General features: G+C 35.3%; 2 protein-coding genes across 3 annotated transcripts; one reads left to right on the plus strand and one right to left on the minus strand.

The window, feature by feature from the left end:
- The first annotated feature begins 19361 nt into the window (after positions 1-19361).
- Positions 19362-19841, plus strand: LOC110931307. Its single transcript, XM_022174706.1, has one exon. It carries the CDS (start codon positions 19362-19364, stop codon positions 19839-19841), a length of 480 nt encoding a protein of 159 aa, XP_022030398.1.
- Positions 19842-20124: 283 nt separating this feature from the next.
- On the minus strand, positions 20125-24505 carry LOC110928754 (eukaryotic translation initiation factor 3 subunit G). Of its 2 annotated transcripts, none has more exons than XM_022171786.2 (3): positions 24395-24505; positions 23531-23908; positions 20125-20870 (listed from the first exon to the last, which is right to left on the minus strand). In XM_022171786.2, exons 2-3 carry the CDS (start codon positions 23874-23876, stop codon positions 20323-20325), a joined length of 894 nt encoding a protein of 297 aa, XP_022027478.1. In that variant the 5' UTR covers positions 23877-23908; positions 24395-24505; the 3' UTR covers positions 20125-20322. The 2 variants fall into 2 exon arrangements, with proteins under 2 accessions (XP_022027478.1, XP_022027479.1); XM_022171787.2 differs by having other exon boundaries at positions 23531-23899; positions 24395-24481.
- Positions 24506-25238: the final 733 nt, after the last annotated feature.

The raw sequence follows: 25238 nt of genomic DNA on the forward strand, positions 1-25238 counted from the left end.
TGCAAAAATTGGGCTACGATCACACTATAAAAATTTGTGACCATATGCTAATCGTCATATGAGTTATCATCATCTTCATTATAATCATCATGATATGGGTTTCCATAACTATCACTATCATATATAGTGCTGCAAACAAACGAACAAGCACGAACAAGACCTTATTCACGTTCGTTTCATTAAGGAAATAATGTGTTACGAACGGTTCATGAACACTTACAGAATGAGATTTTCTTTTTGTGTTCATTCATTAAGGAAAAGAATTTGTTCAAGAACGGTTCATGAATAGAAACAAACAGAAATAAAATCGGCAAAGGTGGCGGAGGCTAGAAATGGATCACAGAGGAAGTAGCGCTGGAATTTGAGGTCCTAACAGTGGAACGGAGGTCAATGTATTTATCAATGTGAATAATGATGGAGGAAAGGAGAGCAATGGGAATAAGGGTTTCCACTTTTGAATGTTAGGGTATGTTTTGGTCAAAAATCTGATTAAGGATAATGTAACCAAATTTGTAATGTGAGGTAGAGTGCTTAGGTGATGAACAATGACAAAGTGAATTGCTTGATGAATGAAAAGATGAACACAATGATTTATACGAGGAAAAGCCTTTGATCACTAGTAGATCGCCGGCATAAAAACCCCGGATAGTGAAAACTATGTCTGTCAACTATATTGCACAAAAAAAATTACAACTTTGGATGTTGATCAAGGGTCATACAATCGAATGCTAAGTATGTTGGGAGCTCTGGTTTGCAATCTATGCGAGTATGTGTGTGTAACCGTAAAAACATATTGACTAACACTTAATCAGCCCCTTTTGAATCAACCTAACAACTAAGTCCGAAATTCTTGGAAGGCCACGTTCAAGCTCCATGACCGTTAGTGGAATTCAGCACGTACAACATCTTGAACTAATTATGCCCGAGATTCCAGCTAAGCCTTAGTCCACGTCGTTCATAACCTGCATACGTGTAACATCTGCGTCCCTGGACTTTTAGATATTGTCAATTTTAGTCCCTGAACTATATGGTCATTGATACTTTTGATACTTGGTAAATCTTATACTATATACTAGATTCTTATGATATCTAAATCTAGACTCTTGATACTTAATACTATGAGACTTGACACTTAAACTAGATACTTGATGCTTGATTCTTGACACTTGATACTTGATACTTGATACTTGGAAGACTAGACTCTTGACTCTTGATACTTTGGTGCTTGACTCTTGAGGCTCGTGAAACTTGAAACTTGGTTGCACGAGGGACTGGAGTCTTGTCACTGGCGGAAACTATGAAACTTAAAAATCTTTTGTGTTAATGCTATAATCTAGTTATACTATTATCCAATAATACGCAACGCTCAATATAACTCGCAAATCGAATCAAGACGGGAACGCGGAAAGGATGGGTTTGACCGAGTGGCAATCCGATCGGATGACCATCCGATCGGATGGCCACTCGATCGAGCTGCCATCCGATCCGAGTGCACACCGCCTTAACTCTCCTTCCACACTATAAATAAGCCTGTCACATCACCATTCTCACTGATGTGACAGCCTCACTCGACCAGACGCACGCACTCCTCTCTTCTTCCATTTCTCGGCGATTTCGGTACGTTCTACACTAGATTCTTGTACGTCTCTTATCTACACATCATTCTCCACGAGATTCTCCCTTGAAATCTCACTTTTCACCATAAATCTCGAGGATTTGAGCTCTTGAAGGTGATGTCATCATGGCGGTTTGTACCAAAGTGTTGTGTGATGTCATTCTAGTCAAGATCTAGCTCAGATCTAAGGAATTTCATGCGTTTTACACTAAATTTATGCTAAATCTAAACTTTTCAAGCTAAAACTTATGTTTATCTTTATCTCTCTTAAACTTTTACTTAAAACGGTGAGATCCGGATCTAAAACGGACTGTAGACTTGATTATTAGTCTGGAGTCGGCTTGGGAAGCGATTGTTACCGGAGAAGACGACCGGGGTACGGATTCTGACATAAGCACCGTCACGGACAGACGACTGAACGGGCTGGGGTGATTCCCGTCCGATTAGATCGGCTGTACACTGATGTGTTTACTGTTGTCTCTAGGGGTGTTCAAAACCGGATATCCGGAATTTCGAATATCCGAATTTCGGATATCCGGAAACTTCGGATAGCTAATTTCACTATCCAAATCCGTATCCGAAATTCGGATATCCAAAACTTCGGATATCCATTCGGATAGTGAAACGGATATCCAAAATTTTAGAAAAAAAAGTTTAAATTAAACCTGCACATGAAACGTGTAAACAATTTATCTTTTGCTTAACTAATTACGAACGTAATGAGAAACATAAATCAATCTAAGAATATGTGGTTATAATATAAAATGGTCTAAAAATCAAACTCAACAATTGAACAACAGCCATTCAAAAAAACTAAATAAAACAATTGAACACCAATAATCATAACTAATAGTAATTGCCTCTATAACCTCTCTGTAACCTTTAACCACATGTGAACACCAAAACTCAATAACTGTACACCATGCTTGAAGTCTTGAACAAAAAAAAAAAAAAAAAGAAAGAAAACCTTTAATTGAACTACTGATAAAAAACGATCTTCAAAACCTTAATCGATGTTCAACGTTCTAACCCATAATCATTAATACAAAAATCAGAAGCCGTGAGTTATCTAATCGGCTTCGAACGAACTGTTGCGGGTTGTATGAATGAAATAACAGATCTACAGATTGAAAGAATGGCGGATGTAGGTGGCCGATCACAGCGTGAGTGGCAGAGTAGGGTGGGTCGTGTGTGGCGGCTGCGTGGAGGGTGAAACATAAAATGCTGAATGAGTGATTACTGTGTAGGGTTTCTAGAATAGGTTATATATATTTACTTGTAATAAATAATTAAAAAACAACTATTTTATTATTTCGGATATCGGATATCCGAAATATCCGAAAATTTTCAATATCGCTATCCGAATCCGAAATTTCGGATATCCGAATTTTGAATATCCGAATTTTCGGATATCCGAAATTTCGGATAATTCAGATTCGGGTTTTCGGATATTTCGAATTCGGTTTCGGATTCGGATTTTTTTGAACAGCCCTAGTTGTCTCAATGCGTGCCATGTCGTCGCTGTTTAAACGAAAACTTAGAAACTTTACAAGTTTAGGAACGAGACAAGGATAACCTGATCGAATGGCAATCCGATCGGATAGCCATCCGATCGAACAGCCATCCGATCAAGTGACACCTGCCTCTAAACCCCTAACACTTTGAAACTTTGAATTCTTTATCGATGAACGACAACTCGATCGGATAGCCATCTGATCGAACTGCCATCTGATCAGGTGACATGCCTCTTGAAGTCTTTCAACACTTAGAAACTTTTCCAGAAACTTGAATTGAACGACCATTCAATCGAATGGCCATCCGATCGGATGACCATCCCATCGAATTACAATCCATCTTTCACTCACAACTGTCACATCAATCGAATGGCAATCCGATCGGATAGCCATCCGATCGAACTGCCATCCGATCCGGTGACAGATCCAACACTTTGCGCAATCTCGTTATTATGCCCGACTCTTATCTATTGTAATCTAATCAGGCTAACTCTAAAGAGCTCCCTTTGATCCAATAACAGTTAACTTGTTCAGCAATCACTGTGAGTATATCGATCCCTTTTTGTTTTAAACTTTGGGATGTAACATGTATCCTATTAAACTATGATACTTGAGACTTTTGAAAACTAAACTCTATCCTATGTGTTTGTGAAACTTGTGATTCTTGTATTCTATTTGTGCTTTGTGAACGTTTAATCCAGGGTGTATAGTTCCGCCTTAACAATAGTAGCGCTATAGAAGATGCACCTCCCCATTATTCTCGGGGGTATTGTTAGGAGGATTCTAGTTTTCCTTGTGACTTGGGAAAACAACAAAGCATCAGGATACTGTAACAACCCTCGTCAAAACTATCATTTATTGTATTATTTTATTCAATAGGAAAACCTAATTAAAACACCCAAGTAATTCTGCACTAACCCTAAAATTTCCAGAACAATCAGAATCAGGATCAGGGCCCCTAAAACTCAGGGGGGGCAAAACCCTAGCCAACGATTATCCTCATAACTATTTGTAAAATTCGAAATTTACGAAACTGTCGACACAGCAAGCCTAGTTACACACGTAGCTACCCTATGAACATAGGTTACCACTCGCGTAGCGCGACGCCTATGGGGGGTACCCCTCGCGCTACGCGACGGGGTCAAACTTTCAGTATATATAGAGGGGGTTGGGACTTGAATTCAGGTGTTGCTGCGACGTTAAAATTCATAATATACGTCGAGTTATAAGCAAAACAGTCCAACACACACACACAAACCTCGAAACGCTGCCGCAATCAGGGTAATAACTCGATCGCTATTACGATTCAACGTCCGATCGATTGTAACTATCCAACGATAGTCCAGGTGCTGCTCAATTGAGCTTGTACTTTGATTATTCTTCGTGATTTCAACTTGAATATTAGAGTGCTGTTCGAATTCGGACTATGCTCTGTTATTCGTTGTGAATCCGATTGAATTATCGAGTATTGCACTGATTAATCGTTGTGAAGGTTTAATCTCGTGAATTGTCGTAATTGCTGTATTAGTTACAACCCCGTTTGTGTGAATTAGGCTAATCAGTAGACTAGACTCTGCCCAAATTGAATCAGCAGTATATCAAGGATATCTGTAGACTAAACTTTGCCCGTAGAAATCTGCAATGTGAGTTCATTTCTCTTTTCTCACCGTTTGTGAGTCCATACTCTTTTATCACAGTTTTATCACCTTTTTGTGAAACAATTATATTACAAAATGCTTTCTAAAACCCTAAATGGTTACCAGTTATACTTACAGTGATTAAGTTATTATATTTTACTGGTATGGGAGGTATTATACATTATTTGATTCTCATTGCTATTATCCAGAAAGTTAGCATGACCATAATTATTATATATAAATCTAAATGGCAGATACCATAACAAAGTCAAGTACTGTATTCTATTTGTAGTCAAGTTATTATATCATATTATTACAATTAGTAAATTAACATATTTTGATAAGTTATAATAATTGACATAACATGTCATTATTCTGAATTGCATGAATTAGTGCTAGAGGTAATATATTTGACAAAGTAATAAGACATCATTATGTCCAAGGTCACTAGCTGAAAGAATGATCAGCAGTGATATGTCCAAAGACACTAGTTGAAAGAATGATCAACAGTGTTATAATTAAAATCACTAGTTGAAAGAATGATCAACAGTGATAATGACCAGAAGCACTAGTTGAAAGAATGATCAACAGTGCCATGAATAGAATCGCTTGTTGAAAGAATGATCAACAGCGATATGACCAAAGACCATAGTTGAAAGAATGATCAACAGTGTTATGAACAAGTGATATGGTCAGAGTCACTAGTTGAAAGAATGATCAACAGTGATATGACCCAGTCATAGGAATTGCCTAATGATAGATAAATTGAATAACAGTAAAGTATAGTTATTTGATTAATTCACTATTGGATGAAAGTAAACCAATGAGTGATATTATTGCTGTTATATTGGAATTGCTATTATGTGACAAAATGCTGATTAAGTAAGGTAAATGCAAATAAATATAAAACCTTAATACTGTAAGGTATAACAATATATTTGTATAAAAATGGAATGAATTCACTCAGCATTCCCGCTGACAAAACCTTTTTCAAACATGTTTCAGGTAATTATTATAAGGCTGGATACGGCACTGAAAGGCATCAAGAAATGGCTTATTAAAGAAATATTGTTTTATAAAATAAAACTTATCTTTTTAAAATAGGGATTTATCCCATCTATTTAAATCAAATCCGGTGTTTTCTAAACTCTGATATTTTTCCTAACTCACGGTCCTGATGAAAATTCCGCTGCAATGTTTTTCAAAAATAATCACCGGTACCACGGGACTGCTCACGGCACCCGATTCCGTCCAGGGTGGGTCGGGGGCCGTGACAGAAGGTGGTATCAGAGCTAAGCCACTACTTTGATCCTATAAGTGTTGTGATAATAATATTTAAACTTAAATAAAAGAGTTAGGAGATTGCTATTAACTGGTAGCACATCTGATAACATTCAAAAGTTGAATAAGAAAAGATGCTTTAGTATAAGTTAAGCCACTTGTTTAAGCTAATTAGGTGTTCTTTAATACCTAAAGTTAAGAAACTAATACAAATTAACTTATGTGTTGTACATGAATATGTATATGTCAATATGCACATATAATATCCTGGAGATATTATTTTTAATTATTATGTGATATTAATAAGTGAAAATATTTGCAATCCAGATGTCGAATGAAGTATCACATAATCCAGAAGTTCATGCTAATAATGAAAATCCTTTGGATAAAAATGCTATAGAAAATCTAATAGCTCAAGGAATAGCTAATGCTTTACCTTTAATAATTAAAGCTGTTAAAAATCCCATAGAACCCACCAAAGCTATGAGCAGTAAGCATACCCGTGACGATAGTTTTAACCATAGTGTCAATAGTGATAATAATGATATTATCAAAACCCCATGTCCTAAGAAAAAGAAGGCAATGACTCTCGGGTGTACCTACAAAGAATTTCTAGCCTGTAAACCAACCGAGTTCGCGGGCAGTGAAGGTGCCACGGCTGCTCTGCGATGGTTGGAAAAGACAGAGGCTGTTCTTACGATCAGCAAATGTGCTGAAGAAGATAAGGTGATGTATGCATCTAATCTTTTTAAGGAAGAAGCCTTAGAATGGTGGAATACAATTCTTCAGGCAAAAGGAAGGACCATGGCTTATGCCATAAACTGGGAAGAATTCAAGGAAGTAGTAGAAAGAAAATTTTGTCCTCCTTATGAAAAAGAACGAATAACTAACAAGTTCCTAAATCATAAAATGATAGATGTGAATTGTCGTGAATATACGACAACATTCTTCGAATATGCAAGAATGGTACCAACTCTGGCTTCGCCAGAACCTGTACTAATTTCTCGTTATATTTGGGGATTAGTTAGTGAAATCCGAGACATAGTCAAGGCCGTTAGACCACAGACTATTGAGGAAGCAGTTGAACTAGCTAACATGCTGACAGATGGACTAATCCGCACAAGAGAAGAAAATAAGAAGAAAGAATTAGCCCAGAAAATTTCCCAAGAACTCAAGAAGAAAGAAACTGAACCGTCATTAGAGCAACCTATCTGCAGAAATAGTAACAAAACGCATTCAGGACGATGTCGTTTTAGGAACACACCCTACTGTGACTTCTGCAAGATGACCGGGCACACAGAGGAAGAGTGCAGAAGGAAAACTAACATCTGTTACAATTGCGGGGAAACCGGACACATCAAACCATATTGCCCGAAACTAACCAAAACATCTAACACCAAGGCTAGAACAACAGACGGAGCTAAGACGAACGCGCGAGCATACGTACTTACTATACAAGAAGTAGAAATGATTCCAGACGTGGTCACTGATATATATCTAAGTTAAGTTATCATTTGACCCTAGTACAAATAAAAGTTCATAAATAAATACATTCCGTCAAATAATTCCTCTATTTCAGATTCATACCAAACTTGTTTGGTTTTCACTTTCGTTGAATCATTTATTTGGTCACGATCACCTTGTGGTGACGTTTTCACAAATTTGAAGCTTGTGCTAATCTCGTTGCACCTCTTACATACGGGTTTAATTATTCATTCATGTTGAATCACTTTGATTTATTCTATCAAAACAATCTTAACACAATCGTGTGCTAAGATAATGATACACAAATTCATTTCATATTTCCGTGTATCTATCGAGCGCTTCGCAATCTTTATTGCTTTATCATCTTTGATCATTTCAATTTCAATCCAAAAATCCTACTCATTTTTTTTAAAACATTCGGATTTACTTCATTTGATGGTGAAACTCGTTTCATTCACCACTACTATGACACTTTGTGGCGTCATAATAAATTTATAGCTTGAACTATTTTCAATTTCACTCCTAATATACGAATTTTAATTTTTGGTTTATATTCTTAACCAATCTTAATACAACTATGTGTTAAGATAAAAGTACACAAATTCGTATCATATTCCGGTGTGCTTCTTAAACGTTTCTTCTATCATCGAAAATTTTATAATATTTCATTTTGTCTTTTCATCATCAATTGAAACTCCTATTTGAAATGAATATCCAAGTTTTCTTCAGTGGATTATACAGTGAAATTGTTCGAGCACCGTAACTATTGAAATTATTCCAATCATTACGACACCTTGCGGAGTCGTTACAAACTTGTAGCTTGGGCTAATCCTAATCATACGAACCATTCAAAACCACGTATGTCTTTCGTTTGACTCATCATATGAAAGTAATCTTGATATAATTGTGTATTAAGACAATGATACACTAAACTTTATTGCATTCCAGTGTATCCTTGCAATGTCAACACACTGATTTTTCTCTTGATATGATTCGATAAATAACAATGATCTTCGTGCCATTATTTCTGAGTTTTCCTCAGTTGCCAATCAAAGTAAGTTTTCTTTTGACCATGAATTTTATTCTAAAAAGTCATTTCACTAACTGTAAACAGATATCTATTTGATCATATATCTGTTGACTTGAACCTAGTCCCATTCGAAACTATATCATTCCATCTCATTCAGTTGTCATCGATTTCTTGAACTATTTCAGTTGAACTTTTTGAACCCTACTTATACAACTAGTATTCACAAAATTTGACTCTGTGTCATTTATCTTAAGAATCTAGTTCCATTGACTAAATTATGACATAAATCTAACAGACATATCATAACCCAAATCTCGAGGACGAGATTTTTATTAAGGTGGGGAGAATGTAACAACCCTCGTCAAAACTATCATTTATTGTATTATTTTATTCAATAGGAAAACCTAATTAAAACACCCAAGTAATTCTGCACTAACCCTAAAATTTCCAGAACAATCAGAATCAGGATCAGGGCCCCTAAAACTCAGGGGGGGCAAAACCCTAGCCAACGATTATCCTCATAACTATTTGTAAAATTCGAAATTTACGAAACTGTCGACACAGCAAGCCTAGTTACACACGTAGCTACCCTATGAACATAGGTTACCACTCGCGTAGCGCGACGCCTATGGGGGGTACCCCTCGCGCTACGCGACGGGGTCAAACTTTCAGTATATATAGAGGGGGTTGGGACTTGAATTCAGGTGTTGCTGCGACGTTAAAATTCATAATATACGTCGAGTTATAAGCAAAACAGTCCAACACACACACACAAACCTCGAAACGCTGCCGCAATCAGGGTAATAACTCGATCGCTATTACGATTCAACGTCCGATCGATTGTAACTATCCAACGATAGTCCAGGTGCTGCTCAATTGAGCTTGTACTTTGATTATTCGTCGTGATTTCAACTTGAATATTAGAGTGCTGTTCGAATTCGGACTATGCTCTGTTATTCGTTGTGAATCCGATTGAATTATCGAGTATTGCACTGATTAATCGTTGTGAAGGTTTAATCTCGTGAATTGTCGTAATTGCTGTATTAGTTACAACCCCGTTTGTGTGAATTAGGCTAATCAGTAGACTAGACTCTGCCCAAATTGAATCAGCAGTATATCAAGGATATCTGTAGACTAAACTTTGCCCGTAGAAATCTGCAATGTGAGTTCATTTCTCTTTTCTCACCGTTTGTGAGTCCATACTCTTTTATCACAGTTTTATCACCTTTTTGTGAAACAATTATATTACAAAATGCTTTCTAAAACCCTAAATGGTTACCAGTTATACTTACAGTGATTAAGTTATTATATTTTACTGGTATGGGAGGTATTATACATTATTTGATTCTCATTGCTATTATCCAGAAAGTTAGCATGACCATAATTATTATATATAAATCTAAATGGCAGATACCATAACAAAGTCAAGTATACTGTATTCTATTTGTAGTCAAGTTATTATATCATATTATTACAATTAGTAAATTAACATATTTTGATAAGTTATAATAATTGACATAACATGTCATTATTCTGAATTGCATGAATTAGTGCTAGAGGTAATATATTTGACAAAGTAATAAGACATCATTATGTCCAAGGTCACTAGCTGAAAGAATGATCAGCAGTGATATGTCCAAAGACACTAGTTGAAAGAATGATCAACAGTGTTATAATTAAAATCACTAGTTGAAAGAATGATCAACAGTGATAATGACCAGAAGCACTAGTTGAAAGAATGATCAACAGTGCCATGAATAGAATCGCTTGTTGAAAGAATGATCAACAGCGATATGACCAAAGACCATAGTTGAAAGAATGATCAACAGTGTTATGAACAAGTGATATGGTCAGAGTCACTAGTTGAAAGAATGATCAACAGTGATATGACCCAGTCATAGGAATTGCCTAATGATAGATAAATTGAATAACAGTAAAGTATAGTTATTTGATTAATTCACTATTGGATGAAAGTAAACCAATGAGTGATATTATTGCTGTTATATTGGAATTGCTATTATGTGACAAAATGCTGATTAAGTAAGGTAAATGCAAATAAATATAAAACCTTAATACTGTAAGGTATAACAATATATTTGTATAAAAATGGAATGAATTCACTCAGCATTCCCGCTGACAAAACCTTTTTCAAACATGTTTCAGGTAATTATTATAAGGCTGGATACGGCACTGAAAGGCATCAAGAAATGGCTTATTAAAGAAATATTGTTTTATAAAATAAAACTTATCTTTTTAAAATAGGGATTTATCCCATCTATTTAAATCAAATCCGGTGTTTTCTAAACTCTGATATTTTTCCTAACTCACGGTCCTGATGAAAATTCCGCTGCAATGTTTTTCAAAAATAATCACCGGTACCACGGGACTGCTCACGGCACCCGATTCCGTCCAGGGTGGGTCGGGGGCCGTGACAGAAGGTGGTATCAGAGCTAAGCCACTACTTTGATCCTATAAGTGTTGTGATAATAATATTTAAACTTAAATAAAAGAGTTAGGAGATTGCTATTAACTGGTAGCACATCTGATAACATTCAAAAGTTGAATAAGAAAAGATGCCTTAGTATAAGTTAAGCCACTTGTTTAAGCTAATTAGGTGTTCTTTAATACCTAAAGTTAAGAAACTAATACAAATTAACTTATGTGTTGTACATGAATATGTATATGTCAATATGCACATATAATATCCTGGAGATATTATTTTTAATTATTATGTGACATTAATAAGTGAAAATATTTGCAATCCAGATGTCGAATGAAGTATCACATAATCCAGAAGTTCATGCTAATAATGAAAATCCTTTGGATAAAAATGCTATAGAAAATCTAATAGCTCAAGGAATAGCTAATGCTTTACCTTTAATAATTAAAGCTGTTAAAAATCCCATAGAACCCACCAAAGCTATGAGCAGTAAGCATACCCGTGACGATAGTTTTAACCATAGTGTCAATAGTGATAATAATGATATTATCAAAACCCCATTTCCTAAGAAAAAGAAGGCAATGACTCTCGGGTGTACCTACAAAGAATTTCTAGCCTGTAAACCAACCGAGTTCGCGGGCAGTGAAGGTGCCACGGCTGCTCTGCGATGGTTGGAAAAGACAGAGGCTGTTCTTACGATCAGCAAATGTGCTGAAGAAGATAAGGTGATGTATGCATCTAATCTTTTTAAGGAAGAAGCCTTAGAATGGTGGAATACAATTCTTCAGGCAAAAGGAAGGACCATGGCTTATGCCATAAACTGGGAAGAATTCAAGGAAGTAGTAGAAAGAAAATTTTGTCCTCCTTATGAAAAAGAACGAATAACTAACAAGTTCCTAAATCATAAAATGATAGATGTGAATTGTCGTGAATATACGACAACATTCTTCGAATATGCAAGAATGGTACCAACTCTGGCTTCGCCAGAACCTGTACTAATTTCTCGTTATATTTGGGGATTAGTTAGTGAAATCCGAGACATAGTCAAGGCCGTTAGACCACAGACTATTGAGGAAGCAGTTGAACTAGCTAACATGCTGACAGATGGACTAATCCGCACAAGAGAAGAAAATAAGAAGAAAGAATTAGCCCAGAAAATTTCCCAAGAACTCAAGAAGAAAGAAACTGAACCGTCATTAGAGCAACCTATCTGCAGAAATAGTAACAAAACGCATTCAGGACGATGTCGTTTTAGGAACACACCCTACTGTGACTTCTGCAAGATGACCGGGCACACAGAGGAAGAGTGCAGAAGGAAAACTAACATCTGTTACAATTGCGGGGAAACCGGACACATCAAACCATATTGCCCGAAACTAACCAAAACATCTAACACCAAGGCTAGAACAACAGACGGAGCTAAGACGAACGCGCGAGCATACGTACTTACTACACAAGAAGTAGAAATGATTCCAGACGTGGTCACTGATATATATCTAAGTTAAGTTATCATTTGACCCTAGTACAAATAAAAGTTCATAAATAAATACAACCCCATTTGTGTGAATTAGGCTAATCAGTAGACTAGACTCTGCCCAAATTGAATCAGCAGTATATCAAGGATATCTGTAGACTAAACTTTGCCCGTAGAAATCTGCAATGTGAGTTCATTTCTCTTTTCTCACCGTTTGTGAGTCCATACTCTTTTATCACAGTTTTATCACCTTTTTGTGAAACAATTATATTACAAAATGCTTTCTAAAACCCTAAATGGTTACCAGTTATACTTACAGTGATTAAGTTATTATATTTTACTGGTATGGGAGGTATTATACATTATTTGATTCTCATTGCTATTATCCAGAAAGTTAGCATGACCATAATTATTATATATAAATCTAAATGGCAGATACCATAACAAAGTCAAGTATACTGTATTCTATTTGTAGTCAAGTTATTATATCATATTATTACAATTAGTAAATTAACATATTTTGATAAGTTATAATAATTGACATAACATGTCATTATTCTGAATTGCATGAATTAGTGCTAGAGGTAATATATTTGACAAAGTAATAAGACATCATTATGTCCAAGGTCACTAGTTGAAAGAATGATCAACAGTGATATGTCCAAAGACACTAGTTGAAAGAATGATCAACAGTGTTATAATTAAAATCACTAGTTGAAAGAATGATCAACAGTGATAATGACCAGAAGCACTAGTTGAAAGAATGATCAACAGTGCCATGAATAGAATCACTAGTTGAAAGAATGATCAACAGCGATATGACCAAAGACCATAGTTGAAAGAATGATCAACAGTGATATGGTCAGAGTCACTAGTTGAAAGAATGATCAACAGTGATATGACCCAGTCATAGGAATTGCCTAATGATAGATAAATTGAATAACAGTAAAGTATAGTTATTTGATTAATTCACTATTGGATGAAAGTAAACCAATGAGTGATATTATTGCTGTTATATTGGAATTGCTATTATGTGACAAAATGCTTATTAAGTAAGGTAAATGCAAATAAATATAAAACCTTAATACTGTAAGGTATAACAATATATTTGTATAAAAATGGAATGAATTCACTCAGCATTCCCGCTGACAAAACCTTTTTCAAACATGTTTCAGGTAATTATTATAAGGCTGGATACGGCACTGAAAGGCATCAAGAAATGGCTTATTAAAGAAATATTGTTTTATAAAATAAAACTTATCTTTTTAAAATAGGGATTTATCCCATCTATTTAAATCAAATTCGGTGTTTTCTAAACTCTGATATTTTTCCTAACTCACGGTCCTGATGAAAATTCCGCTGCAATGTTTTTCAAAAATAATCACCGGTACCACGGGACTGCTCACGGCACCCGATTCCGTCCAGGGTGGGTCGGGGGCCGTGACAGATACTTAGGCCGTCACTTGTTGGACTGCGAACACTAGCACGGCTGAAACTATTTTATCATTTACACGACGGATATGAGTTGTTTTTAAACTATTATGCTATTACTCACACTTGTATACTCGCCAGTACATTTTGTACTGACTCTATTTTAATACATGCTGCAGGCTGATAGGATGCTAAATCATGGAAATCAACCTAGGGCTGATGCTTAGAAACCCACCTAGTTTAAATCTAGACTTTGAACAATGATTGATGGTTGTATTTTGAATCTTTTGTTGGTGATGCTGTTTTAGACAAATTTATACATGAATCTTGAATAATCTATATTGAAACTTTTATTGTTATGCAATCTCATGAGCAATCCGAACACTTAGTGCTTGCACCCCGATGTTTCCACCATCGGTTGGGGTGTGACAATACGAACATTAGAAAACATAGAGAACAATTGTTAGAAATCATAAGTAATGTTAAGGATCCTTGATCCCCTGAGTCCTTGCACCATCCGCTAAGGATAGCTGATCCAGGCAACACTTCAGTATACATGATCCACAATTAATAAAACATATACCCTAACAATTGCCCCCAATATGGCAGTTGTGATAAGGATTCACAGCTGTCATATTGCCATCACATCCGGACTAGTCGTTGCTGCGTGCAACTAGTCTTTACAAGGTCAGACGTCAGTGATAAGACTAGCTATAACCATCATTGAGCTATTCAGGGTGGAGATAAATCTCCAAGTGCCTTTAAAGATCAGAAGATCCTTCCTTATATCTTCTTTCCAGAGCTAATTCAGGTATTACTCTCTCTCTCTTTCTATTCTTTCTTTGAAATTCTTCATCTTCTTTTCTTTGATCATGTCAAAAATGGCCACTCGATCCTCACCCGGTTAAAGCCCGCAGAAGGTTAGTGTGTCCCAAAGTCAAAACCTTTTAATGAATCCTTCCTCGGAGCTCTGCAAGTTTACTGATCCTGAGATTGAGGGTCTGTTCCCCTGTTTTCCACAGGAGACCATTTTCCGACCATTTGATTCCTCAATGAAAAGTGATGCCATTTCACCTCCCAAGGACCATTGTGTAAAACAATTTAAATTAGAAGAACTATTATGTAAAATTTAAAAGAAAAGATGTATAAAATCCATACACAATATTAGAAGGACTATTGTGTAAAATTTAAAAGAGAAGATGTATTGCAGGGCATTCTGAAGCGGATCTTTATTACTCTGGATAAAAGACTCGCTTCTTCTCCAAATGGGGGATCACATTCAACATCTGATTGATTGCTTTGAGACGCTAAACACTACTCCATCTACGTTTTTCCTTAGCGATTCAGATGTTTCTACTGAAGTTATTGTGAGTACTGCTATTGATTCGTTTGAGATTGAAGAGGGCTCGGTTCAACAACCTAAACATGGAATTACTTCTGATCTAGAGCTCGATCCATTAACAAGCATGTTTGTGGCTGCTCCGATTCATTCTGTTACGACTAAGGATACCACTATTGTATCGACATTGAATTCGGATCCAAAATATTTTCATGTATCATCTGGGAACACCACTATTTCTGCTGATGGTACATCCACATTCACATTGAATAGACCTGTTATGGTAATTGATTGTCTTCTTTTGCCTTTTTATGCTAAAGTTCATAGAACGAATTTTGGTTTTGATCCCGTTCCGTATCTTCGTCACATGCCTCAGTCTACTCACATTATTATAATGCTTCAACATATCGGTTTAGCTTTGTTTGAGTTTAGAGTTTCTAGTGATAGGCCGGGAATAAATGATCCTTCCTTGGGTAGTGTCAATTATGCCCAGAAACTGTTCGATGAAATGTCAACTAACTCCAGACTCTTAGATGATGCACTGAAGAATGATTTACAATAGTTAAAACCTGTTCTTTTGGTTGACGGGTACAGGGGGAGCGGTGACGAGCGGCGGGTTGCAGGGGGAGGCAGTCAGGCAGGGGTGGTGGTGATGGTTGGTGCAGTAGGCTTGGGGTGGTCTGTTGGTGGGGGTGGAGGCGGTGGAGGCGGTGAAGGCTGAGGTGCGGTGGGTGGCGGCGGTGAAGGTTGTGGGGTGGTGGATTGAGAGATATTAGAGAGAGATTGGGTTGTGATGGTGACTGGTGGGTTACAGAGAAAGAGGAAAGAGTCTAGATTTTTTTCAATTTGTAGATATAGCCCCTTAATAATAAGTCTTTACAAAATAATCCATGGGAATGTGAAATTACAAGTATGCCCCCATGTGCTAGGCACATGACCATACTTAACCAAAAAATCTGACTAAGTTAGGTTTAAAGGACAAACCGTGCAAGATTTTGAAACTTAAAGCACAAAACTCGTCAACTTTTGCGCTAAAGTACAGCGCATGTAATTTGGTGTAAATATAAAGGACAAAACTTGTAATTTACTCTAAATTTTAAAAGATTAAATTACTATTTTGGCCCTTGTGGTTTAACCAGTTTAACCCTTTCAGTCCAAAAAGGAATCTTTTGACATGTCAGACTCTGAGATTGCATTTTATAATGGTTTTGGCCAGTGGCAGACTCATAATTTTTTCTATGGGGGTGCGGGATATTTTTAAAGATTTTAGATCCAAGAAAATTCGGTTCATATCGTGTGAGATCAGGTTGGGTCATGTAAAACAAAAAAATGTCAAACTAAAATTTATATAACCATCTGAAACACGTCAAACGTCATTACATACATGTTTAAAATTGTGCCTACGGATTTTTAGTTTTTGAAATATATGCAAAACATCATGTATAGCTACTTTCCTAATGGTTCCTCTTAAGAGATCTTGCCAAAACTTCCCTACCCATGGTTCCTATCACATATCAATCGATCCATAAGTTCATAAAAAAACACTAAACACTTAAACAAAATAAACACTCATTTTCAACCATAGTCCATAATTTTCAAGCCCTACTAAAGCCTAGAACAACAAAAAAAAAACATCAAAACAACAAAATAGTGCTACTAAACTCTAAAACAACAAAAAAAATCATCAAAACACATAAAATTTCAAACCCTTTTAACACATTTATAACTTTACTTCTCCTAAAAAACCACATAAAACAACAAAAAAACATAAAAAACGAAGGTACCTCGTTAAATTTTGGATTCCGGTGATGGGGTGGCCGGAATCAAGCTTTTCCGGTGAGAATACAGTCGTTGCCGTCGTACCTGTTGACTGCTTACGTGTGTTGGTCGTTGTGCGATCAGAAGATGGAGATCGGGAGAAAGAATTGGAAGGGGCAGTTGGGTTGGGTTATTTTATTTAACTTCAAATATAATTGGGTTGGGTTAATTAGGCTTGGGTTATAATGAAATATTTATTTGGCTAATGACTAAATTGTTAAGTGAAAGTTATTGGGTTAAATTATTAAGTAAAGTGGTTAAAGAATAATTATATAAACTAGGTTATATTTTAATAAAAATCAGTGTTTACAAGTTTTTTTTATAAATTCAAAAGATATTTTTTTCTAAGGGGGCGGTTGAAAATTCCAAGGGGTGCCGTTGAAAAGTTTCAAGAGGTGCGGTCGGGATGTTGTGCGAAATATAACCCTAAATATTTTTTTCAAATGGGTGCGGCCGCCCACCCACAACAGTGGCTAGGTCCGCCCCTGGTTTTGCCCCCTAACACTAACCAAGTTACTTTTTTCTAGATAAGCCTAAGGTAGCGTTTGGTATGAAGGAATGGAATGTGGAATGGAATGGATCATTCTGATGGAATGAAAGGAAACATGTTTGGTTATAATGTGGTAATGGAATGTAGCATTCCAAAGGAATGTAACTCCTTCCAAATATAATAATTTCCATTCCTTGGTATGTAGGTGTTTTTTTTTCCATTTCTTCAAGGAATGGAAAGAAATATGTTATTATTATTATTATTATTATTATTATTATTATTATTATTATTATTATTATACTTTTACTTTTACTTTTATTTGTATTTATATTTATATTTATTATTATTCATACTAATATTAATATATATCAAAAATCTATTATTAATTTGTTATCATTAATATATTATTATTATTATTATTATTATTATTATTGTTGAGGCAATTATATTTTTGTCGTTTTTAATACAGTTGTGTTTCGTTACTTCATCTTTTTTTGTTTATCAAATTGTACAAAGTAATGATTCATTTTATTCACATATGAGTAACCAAACATCACAATGGAATGGAATGATCCATTTCATTCCGTTGTCCATTCCATTATAAAGTTATAAAGTTCTTTTAATATTTTTATTTGTATAATTTCTTAATTTTTTTCTTTATTTCACAATTATTATTTAGCATAATACGTTTTAAATATACATATAAATACATATTTCTTTAACAATTTCTTTTTTATAAATTTCGTTTAAAAAATTGTTTTTAACCTTTATAAAACCATTTATCGTTTTTAAAATTGTTCATTTTTAAACTGTTTGTTTTTAAAATCATTCTTTTTTAAGAACTCATTTTTTATAAATTGAACAGTTCATTTTTTTTAACATTCTTTTTAAACTATTTTTTAACTTTTTTTAAACAATTCATTTTTAAAGACGTTCTTTTAAAGCTGTTTATTTTTAAAGCGTTTCTTTTAGTACCGTTTTTGTAAAGGTTATTTTTATTTTTAAATCGTTATTTGAATCGTTTATCCTTTTTAAAATCTTCTATTTTTTGACTATTTGTTTGTTCGAAATTTGCTCATTTTTAAACATTTTGTTTACTAAAATCATTCACTTTTTAAAACCATATACTTTTATCATAATTTTTAATACCATTTGTTTTTTTATAAATGTTGTCTTTTTAAATCTTCGGAAAAACCTTCATATGTTTAAAATTGTTCATTTTTTACCTTTCTTTCTTAAAACAATCGTTTTTTAAACTTTGTATGCTGTAATTTATTTATTGCCGATAAAAAACAAATTGTTAAAGAATTATGCATTTATTTGTATATTTAAAACGTAATTTATTAAAAACTAATCATGAAATAAATAAATAAAAAAATAAGTAATTACACAAATAAAAATATTATAAGAACTTTATAACTTACCTAAACAGCCCTAAGCTATAAAAGGACCATAATACCCTTAGGCTTAACTAGAAAAAAGTAACATGGTTAGTGGTAGGGGCCAAAACCGTTATAAAATGCAATCTCAAAGTCTTATATATCAAAAGATTCATTTTTGGACCGAAAGGGTTAAACTAAGCCAAAATAGTAATTTACTCATTTTAATATTTTATTATCCGAAAAGACAAAAATACCCATTTATGTCTAGGTGTTCTGCCGTCTTTACTCTATTACTCCTTAGTTGTTTCCCACTAATATCTTGACTCATTGTTCTACACTTGTATGATTCTTATTGCCGTCCAATGAACACAAAGTCACACACCTTATAAATACAAAACACACACAAGTCCTAAACACCTCTTAATATGTCTAGACCACAAGCTTTTGATGTAACAAACACCAAGCCATCATCCATGATCATGGACCATGACCAAGAACCCAATCACAACACCGACGAGTATTACAACTATGACTACGAAGAGATTGTTTCGAGCAGCGGTTGTGGTTGTTTCCGCCTTTTCTCATACTTTGGTACGCGCCATCAAGATGGAGAAACGACATCGTTTATCTACCACAGGCCGGGAGATGTTTTGGATAACGACGGTTGGTTGATGAACCGATTCAAGAGCATGAAGGAGTTTTCAGAGGTTGTGGCGGGCCCGAAATGGAAAAACTTCATTAGAAGGTTTAGCAAGAAACCGAAAAAGGGGAATTCTTCGTTTCAATATGATCCCGAGAGTTATGCTCTTAATTTTAACGATGGTGGTGGTGGGGGAGACGATGATGCATTGCCTTGTAGTTTCTCCACAAGATTCGCTCCTCATTCGCGATCTATGTCGAGTTAATTGCTTTTACTTTACAATTTTTGTTCGTCTATATGATTCTACCATACAATTTTTGTTCGCTTACATGCTCTTAATTCATTGTTTTTTCTTGTAAAAAAAATGAAACTTGTCGTCAAAACTTCAAAATGAGATTTTGTCGCGTTCAATAGCGCTATATACAGACTGGCGACAATCACGATGGGTTGAATTGTTGAGCCGAACAACTCGTTTATTCATACCAAACACATCACGTAAATGAGTTTAAAACAACTTATGTTGAACGGGTTGAAGTTACATGTCTATCTGAACACGGATCACAAGTACCAAATAAGTAAATGTAGATATCTCAATGTATCAAACAATCGAAAAATAGAAAACACCATGGTTCTATGTATCAAATAAAGTAGATCTTGCTCAAATGCAACCTCTTAAACAGAGAATCTCACAATCTTGCCGACGTACATAAGCATACTTAAAAACACAAAACAGTAAAGGAACAGAACTAGTTCGCCCTAGGAGCAGCCCATTCAACGCTCAAGATAAGATTATCATACCCATACCCATTCAGCTTAGCAATAGCTCTTTCACCATCTTCCCTCCTCACAAAGTTAACAAACCCAAACCCTCGGCTCATACCCGTCTTCTGATCCATAGCAACATAAACCCGCGACACACTACCAAACGGGCGGAACAGCTCAAGCAAGTCAGGCTCACGGGTATCCTCTGAAAGGTTATTGACCCGAACAGAGTTTTCATCGTTCCTACGTCTCATGTCAGCACCACCAGCAGGAGTTCTGACCGCACCAGCACGCATGGTGGGTGGGACGTATGCACCGCCTTTGCTGGGACCGGAAGCACCTGAGTCTGCAGGGTTAGGGTTCGGGTTCTCGACGAAGGTTTCGCTGGGCTGGGCCAGATCCTTGTATGGGCACTTTGAGGTCCAATGGTCACCTTTCTTGCCACATGTTCTGCATACCATAAGAACCGCACCTCCTTTTGACATTTGAGCCAGTGGGTCTCCGGATGCGTTGGACTCCTCAGCTTTTGAACCTGTTTGTTACAGAGTCAGCGCACAATATCCATATGTAAATAGTCGGCATCATTCAAACTAAATTAAGTGTTGGCACATAATATTCATAAGTAAATAGTCAACAAAATAAGTTACGACAAACTTTCCAAGAATTTAATTAATATTATACTCTTTTTATTGTAATACAAGCTAATGATACGTCAGCTAACATACTGACAACCATCTAAATCTAAAAAACCTTAAACAAGTTATGAACAAGAAAAAAAATGAAAAAAAGAATCGATAATTACTTTGCCATGACCTCTTGCTATGAATACTATCAATATCCTTAGGGATCTACAATGTATGCAACTGATAAAACCTATGCGTATGCATAGTCACAGCTTAGCAAAAAAAAGGTATGTAATTATGTACATGAGCGTATGTACACAAGTATGGATGCACGCAAATATACATTTTATTTTTGTGATTGGTAAACAAGAAAGACTAGGTTTAAACATGTTGAACCGTCTCAGATTATTGTAATGTTTAACTGACTGCATAGTTTTGGTAGTTCCAGTGCATTCTTTATAAACGATCCCTCGAGTTTAACTTCTAGAAAATTAACATAAAAATGAATAATTTGAAAAGAAAAATATTAAAACGCAAGCTGCAGTCACCAAAGTGTTACAACTTTACAAAACTTAATCGCGTTATAATGTTATATACTAGACAACTTTTGTTATTCAAGTCATCAAAATTTTGAAATCGCTTATGTAGTTACTTAGTCACTCATCTTTACAAAAAACAATCACTTTGTAAAAACATACCTTTTGTAATCATTGTGTCTTTTGGAACAGGTTATTGGGTCGCTAAGTAGCAAGCACAATAGCTAAAGAAAGTGTATACTGAAACTCTCAAAGCGGCCATCTATATACAGTGTGTTACATTTTGGTAATGATACATGTGTGTGACTGTATATATGTATATGCGCATGTAAATTCGTATTTATGTATGCACAATAATTTGGATATAGGTTAAAGTCTAGAGAACTTGACAATAATGGCCACCTCGTGCTTAATACTTTCTAAAGTTATTGTACTCAAAAAAGTCTTAGGGACCCAAATAACCAATTTTAAACATAACAATTTGCCAAAAATGCACATTACACAAAGCGACCGTATCAGAAAAATTGAGAGACTTGCATAACTAATTTTAAAAATTCAGTGACCCAAAGCCCTAACTCAGTTAATTTTTGTGGTTAAATCTGACCAAATGGACCCCACATGAGGGTATTTTGGTCATTTTACTCTCATGTGGGGTCCATTTGGTCAGACTTAACCACAAAAATGCCCTCATATGGGGTCCATTTGGTCAGATTTAACCACAAAAATTAACTGAGTTAGGGCTAAAGAACACAACTTGCAAGGGTTTGCAAACATCGAGTACGTTTTCTGTAATTATTGAAGATAAAGGACACAGTTTGCAATAAGTGACATACATAAAGGACGATTTCTGTAATTTACTCCAAGAGTATATAACACAAACTCGCATAGTGATAACTTTGAAAAGTTGAGTAACCCACACACAACTGATTTTAAAAGTTCAGCAACCCGAAATCCCGAATAACCACAAAAAAGTGCATCACATAAAGCTAGCATCTTTATGAAGCTCGTTACACTTTAACGCTTTTAATCAATATTAATACATCTAAGCAGAGTGACTCGTATGATCAGTTTCAAACTCTAGTAACTTGAATGACCAAAACAGAGTATGTATGACACACAAAGTGAACATTTTTATGAAGTACGTTCCACTTTGATGACTTTAACGGTTAACCCTAAGACAATTGTACAAAATCTAAACAAATAATCAAGCCCAAAACTAAAAATGCACGAATAAAATCAACATTGAAAACTTATTTCTAAGCTCTTTAAAGCATGTTACGAAACCATGTTGAATTGAAAAAAGTCACCGAAAATAATCCCGAATTCATGAACTTGATTATTCTTTTCAAGCATACTAAAAATGCACGAATAAAATCAACATTAAAAACTTATTTCTAAGCTCATTAAAGCATGTTACGAAACCATGTTGAATTGAAAAAAGTCACCGAAAATAATCCCGAAATCATGAACTTGATTATTCTTTTCAGATTAAATTACAAAAATCGTCCTTTATATATATCACTTATTGCAAATTGTGTCCTTTATCTTCAATAATTACAGAAAACGTACTCGATGTTTGCAAACCTTTGCAAGTTATGTCCTTTAGCCCTAACTAAGTTAATTTTTTGTGGTTAAACCTGACCAAATGGACCCCACATGAGGGCATTTTAGTCATTTTACTCTCATGTGGGGTCCATTTGGTCAGATTTAACCACAAAAATACCCTCATGTGGGGTCCATTTGGTCAAATTTAACCACAAAAATTAACTGAGTTAGGGCTAAAGGACATAACTTGCAAGAGTTTGCAAACATCGAGTATGTTTTCTGTAATTATTTTGAAGACAAAGGACACAGTTTGCAATAAGTGACATACATAAAGGACGATTTTTGTAATTTACTCTTCTTTTCAAGCATACTAAAATCACATCTAATGATTCTAATCATCAATTCAAAGCACAAATCTCACAACAGAACATATCTAGGCCATAACAAAAACATATCAATAATAATTTTCGGATCTCGAAACAAATTACCTGGAGCCCTAGGTCGCTCAAAGATAATTTCCTCAGTAGAGACCATAGTCAACCTAGCACCAACATCCTCATGAACAGCATCACCAAACTTAGCCCACGACCGCCTCTCCACCGCGCGCTTGCTGAGCCGCGCATTCGCAAGCTTACGCACACGCGTGGTGGTAGTTATCTTAACCCGGTTACCCTCGTCGTTAAACTTGTACTCAATCACCTTCTTCAAACCGTGCTCATCCGGTCCAATCACCTGTTTCGGCGGCAACAAGAAGTCGTAATCACTTCCATCGTCCTCTTCTTCCAATTCGCCCCATCGCGGCTTCTGAGCAGGTGCAAGATTATCGATCGCCATGGCTGCCGTAAAAGTGAAAAAATCTGCAAATACTAATCACAAAACAATTGATTACGCAATCGATATGAAATCTTTTTGAAATACTTTAACAATTCGGATAAATAGGTTGTTAAATCTATCAAAAAGAACTAGGGTTTGCTATCAGTAGGAATAATATAACGTAATGAAACATTAAAACATGAAGTATTAAATTAAATATACATAAAATTGTGAATCAATTTAATAAAATTAGGGTTTGTAAATGTGATGAAAAAAAAAAGTTTTTTTTATCGGTTAATCTGGAAAATTATCAAAAAGTTTGAACAATTAAAAAACCCTAAGATGTGAATGATTAAGAATAAATAGATTGTTGAATCAATCGAATCGAATAGAATTAGGGTTTGTAATTAATGAAAAAATCGAAAGCTTTTAACGATTAAAAAACCCTAAAACGTGAAGATAAATAGGTTCTTGACTCTGTAATACAATTAGGGTTTGTAAAGTACGAATAATGAAGAAGACGAAGGGAGATGGAGTACCTTATCGGAGTGTTGTTTGCTCAGACGGACGGCGGCGTATGTATGAGTTTAAGTTGCCAGTGGTTGTGCACCAATTTCAGATTTTATATATTATATTTCCTATTTTCACATAGGGCAGACTTCACTCTAAGAGCATTCTCATCCAGTCCATCATATGTAGTGTGTGGGGTTTTTAAAATGTAAAGAGTATAAAAAGTGGTTGTGAGTGAAGGAGAGAGAAAATATTACTGTTCATCTGTATATTTGGGGGGACACTGTTTACCCACTATAATTTTTTAATATATATTGAAAGTGGTTGTGAGTGAAAGAGAGAGAAAAATGTAATATATATTGAAAAGGAGAGAGAAAAAGTATTTGTTTTTAGTGGAAATATATTGATATAGGAGTTGTTTTTTAGTGAAATGTATGTATATTTTTAGTGGATTGAATGTGAATGCTCTAACACTCTGTTCCTGAGACTCATTTAATAGGGGAAGAGGAAAAAGAGATGAAAATATAAAAAACCATGTTCTCGAGTTTCATTTAACAGGGGGAGGGGAGGGAAAAGGGAAGAAAATATGACCAAATATAACCATATATTCATCCTCCCAAATTGGAGAGATTAGGAGAGAAAATTTTCCTTCCCCTCCCCTCCCCTCACCTCCCCTTGTTAAATGTAAGGTCGCTGGAATGAGTTTAATTCAGAGTTTGTTTAAACCGGCTTTCTACGTTTTTAGGTTAAGAATAGAGGTGAAAACGTTTGTGCACCAAATACTTAAAAGAAGTGTGTGTTTATTAGCTTGGGTATACATAGCATTGTCCTTTAATGGGTTTAATAAGGAATGTGATCGGGTAGTGATAATGA

The sequence above is a fragment of the Helianthus annuus genome, chromosome 3, assembly GCF_002127325.2.
Source record: "Helianthus annuus cultivar XRQ/B chromosome 3, HanXRQr2.0-SUNRISE, whole genome shotgun sequence".
In the NCBI taxonomy this organism is placed as follows: Eukaryota; Viridiplantae; Streptophyta; class Magnoliopsida; order Asterales; family Asteraceae; genus Helianthus; species Helianthus annuus.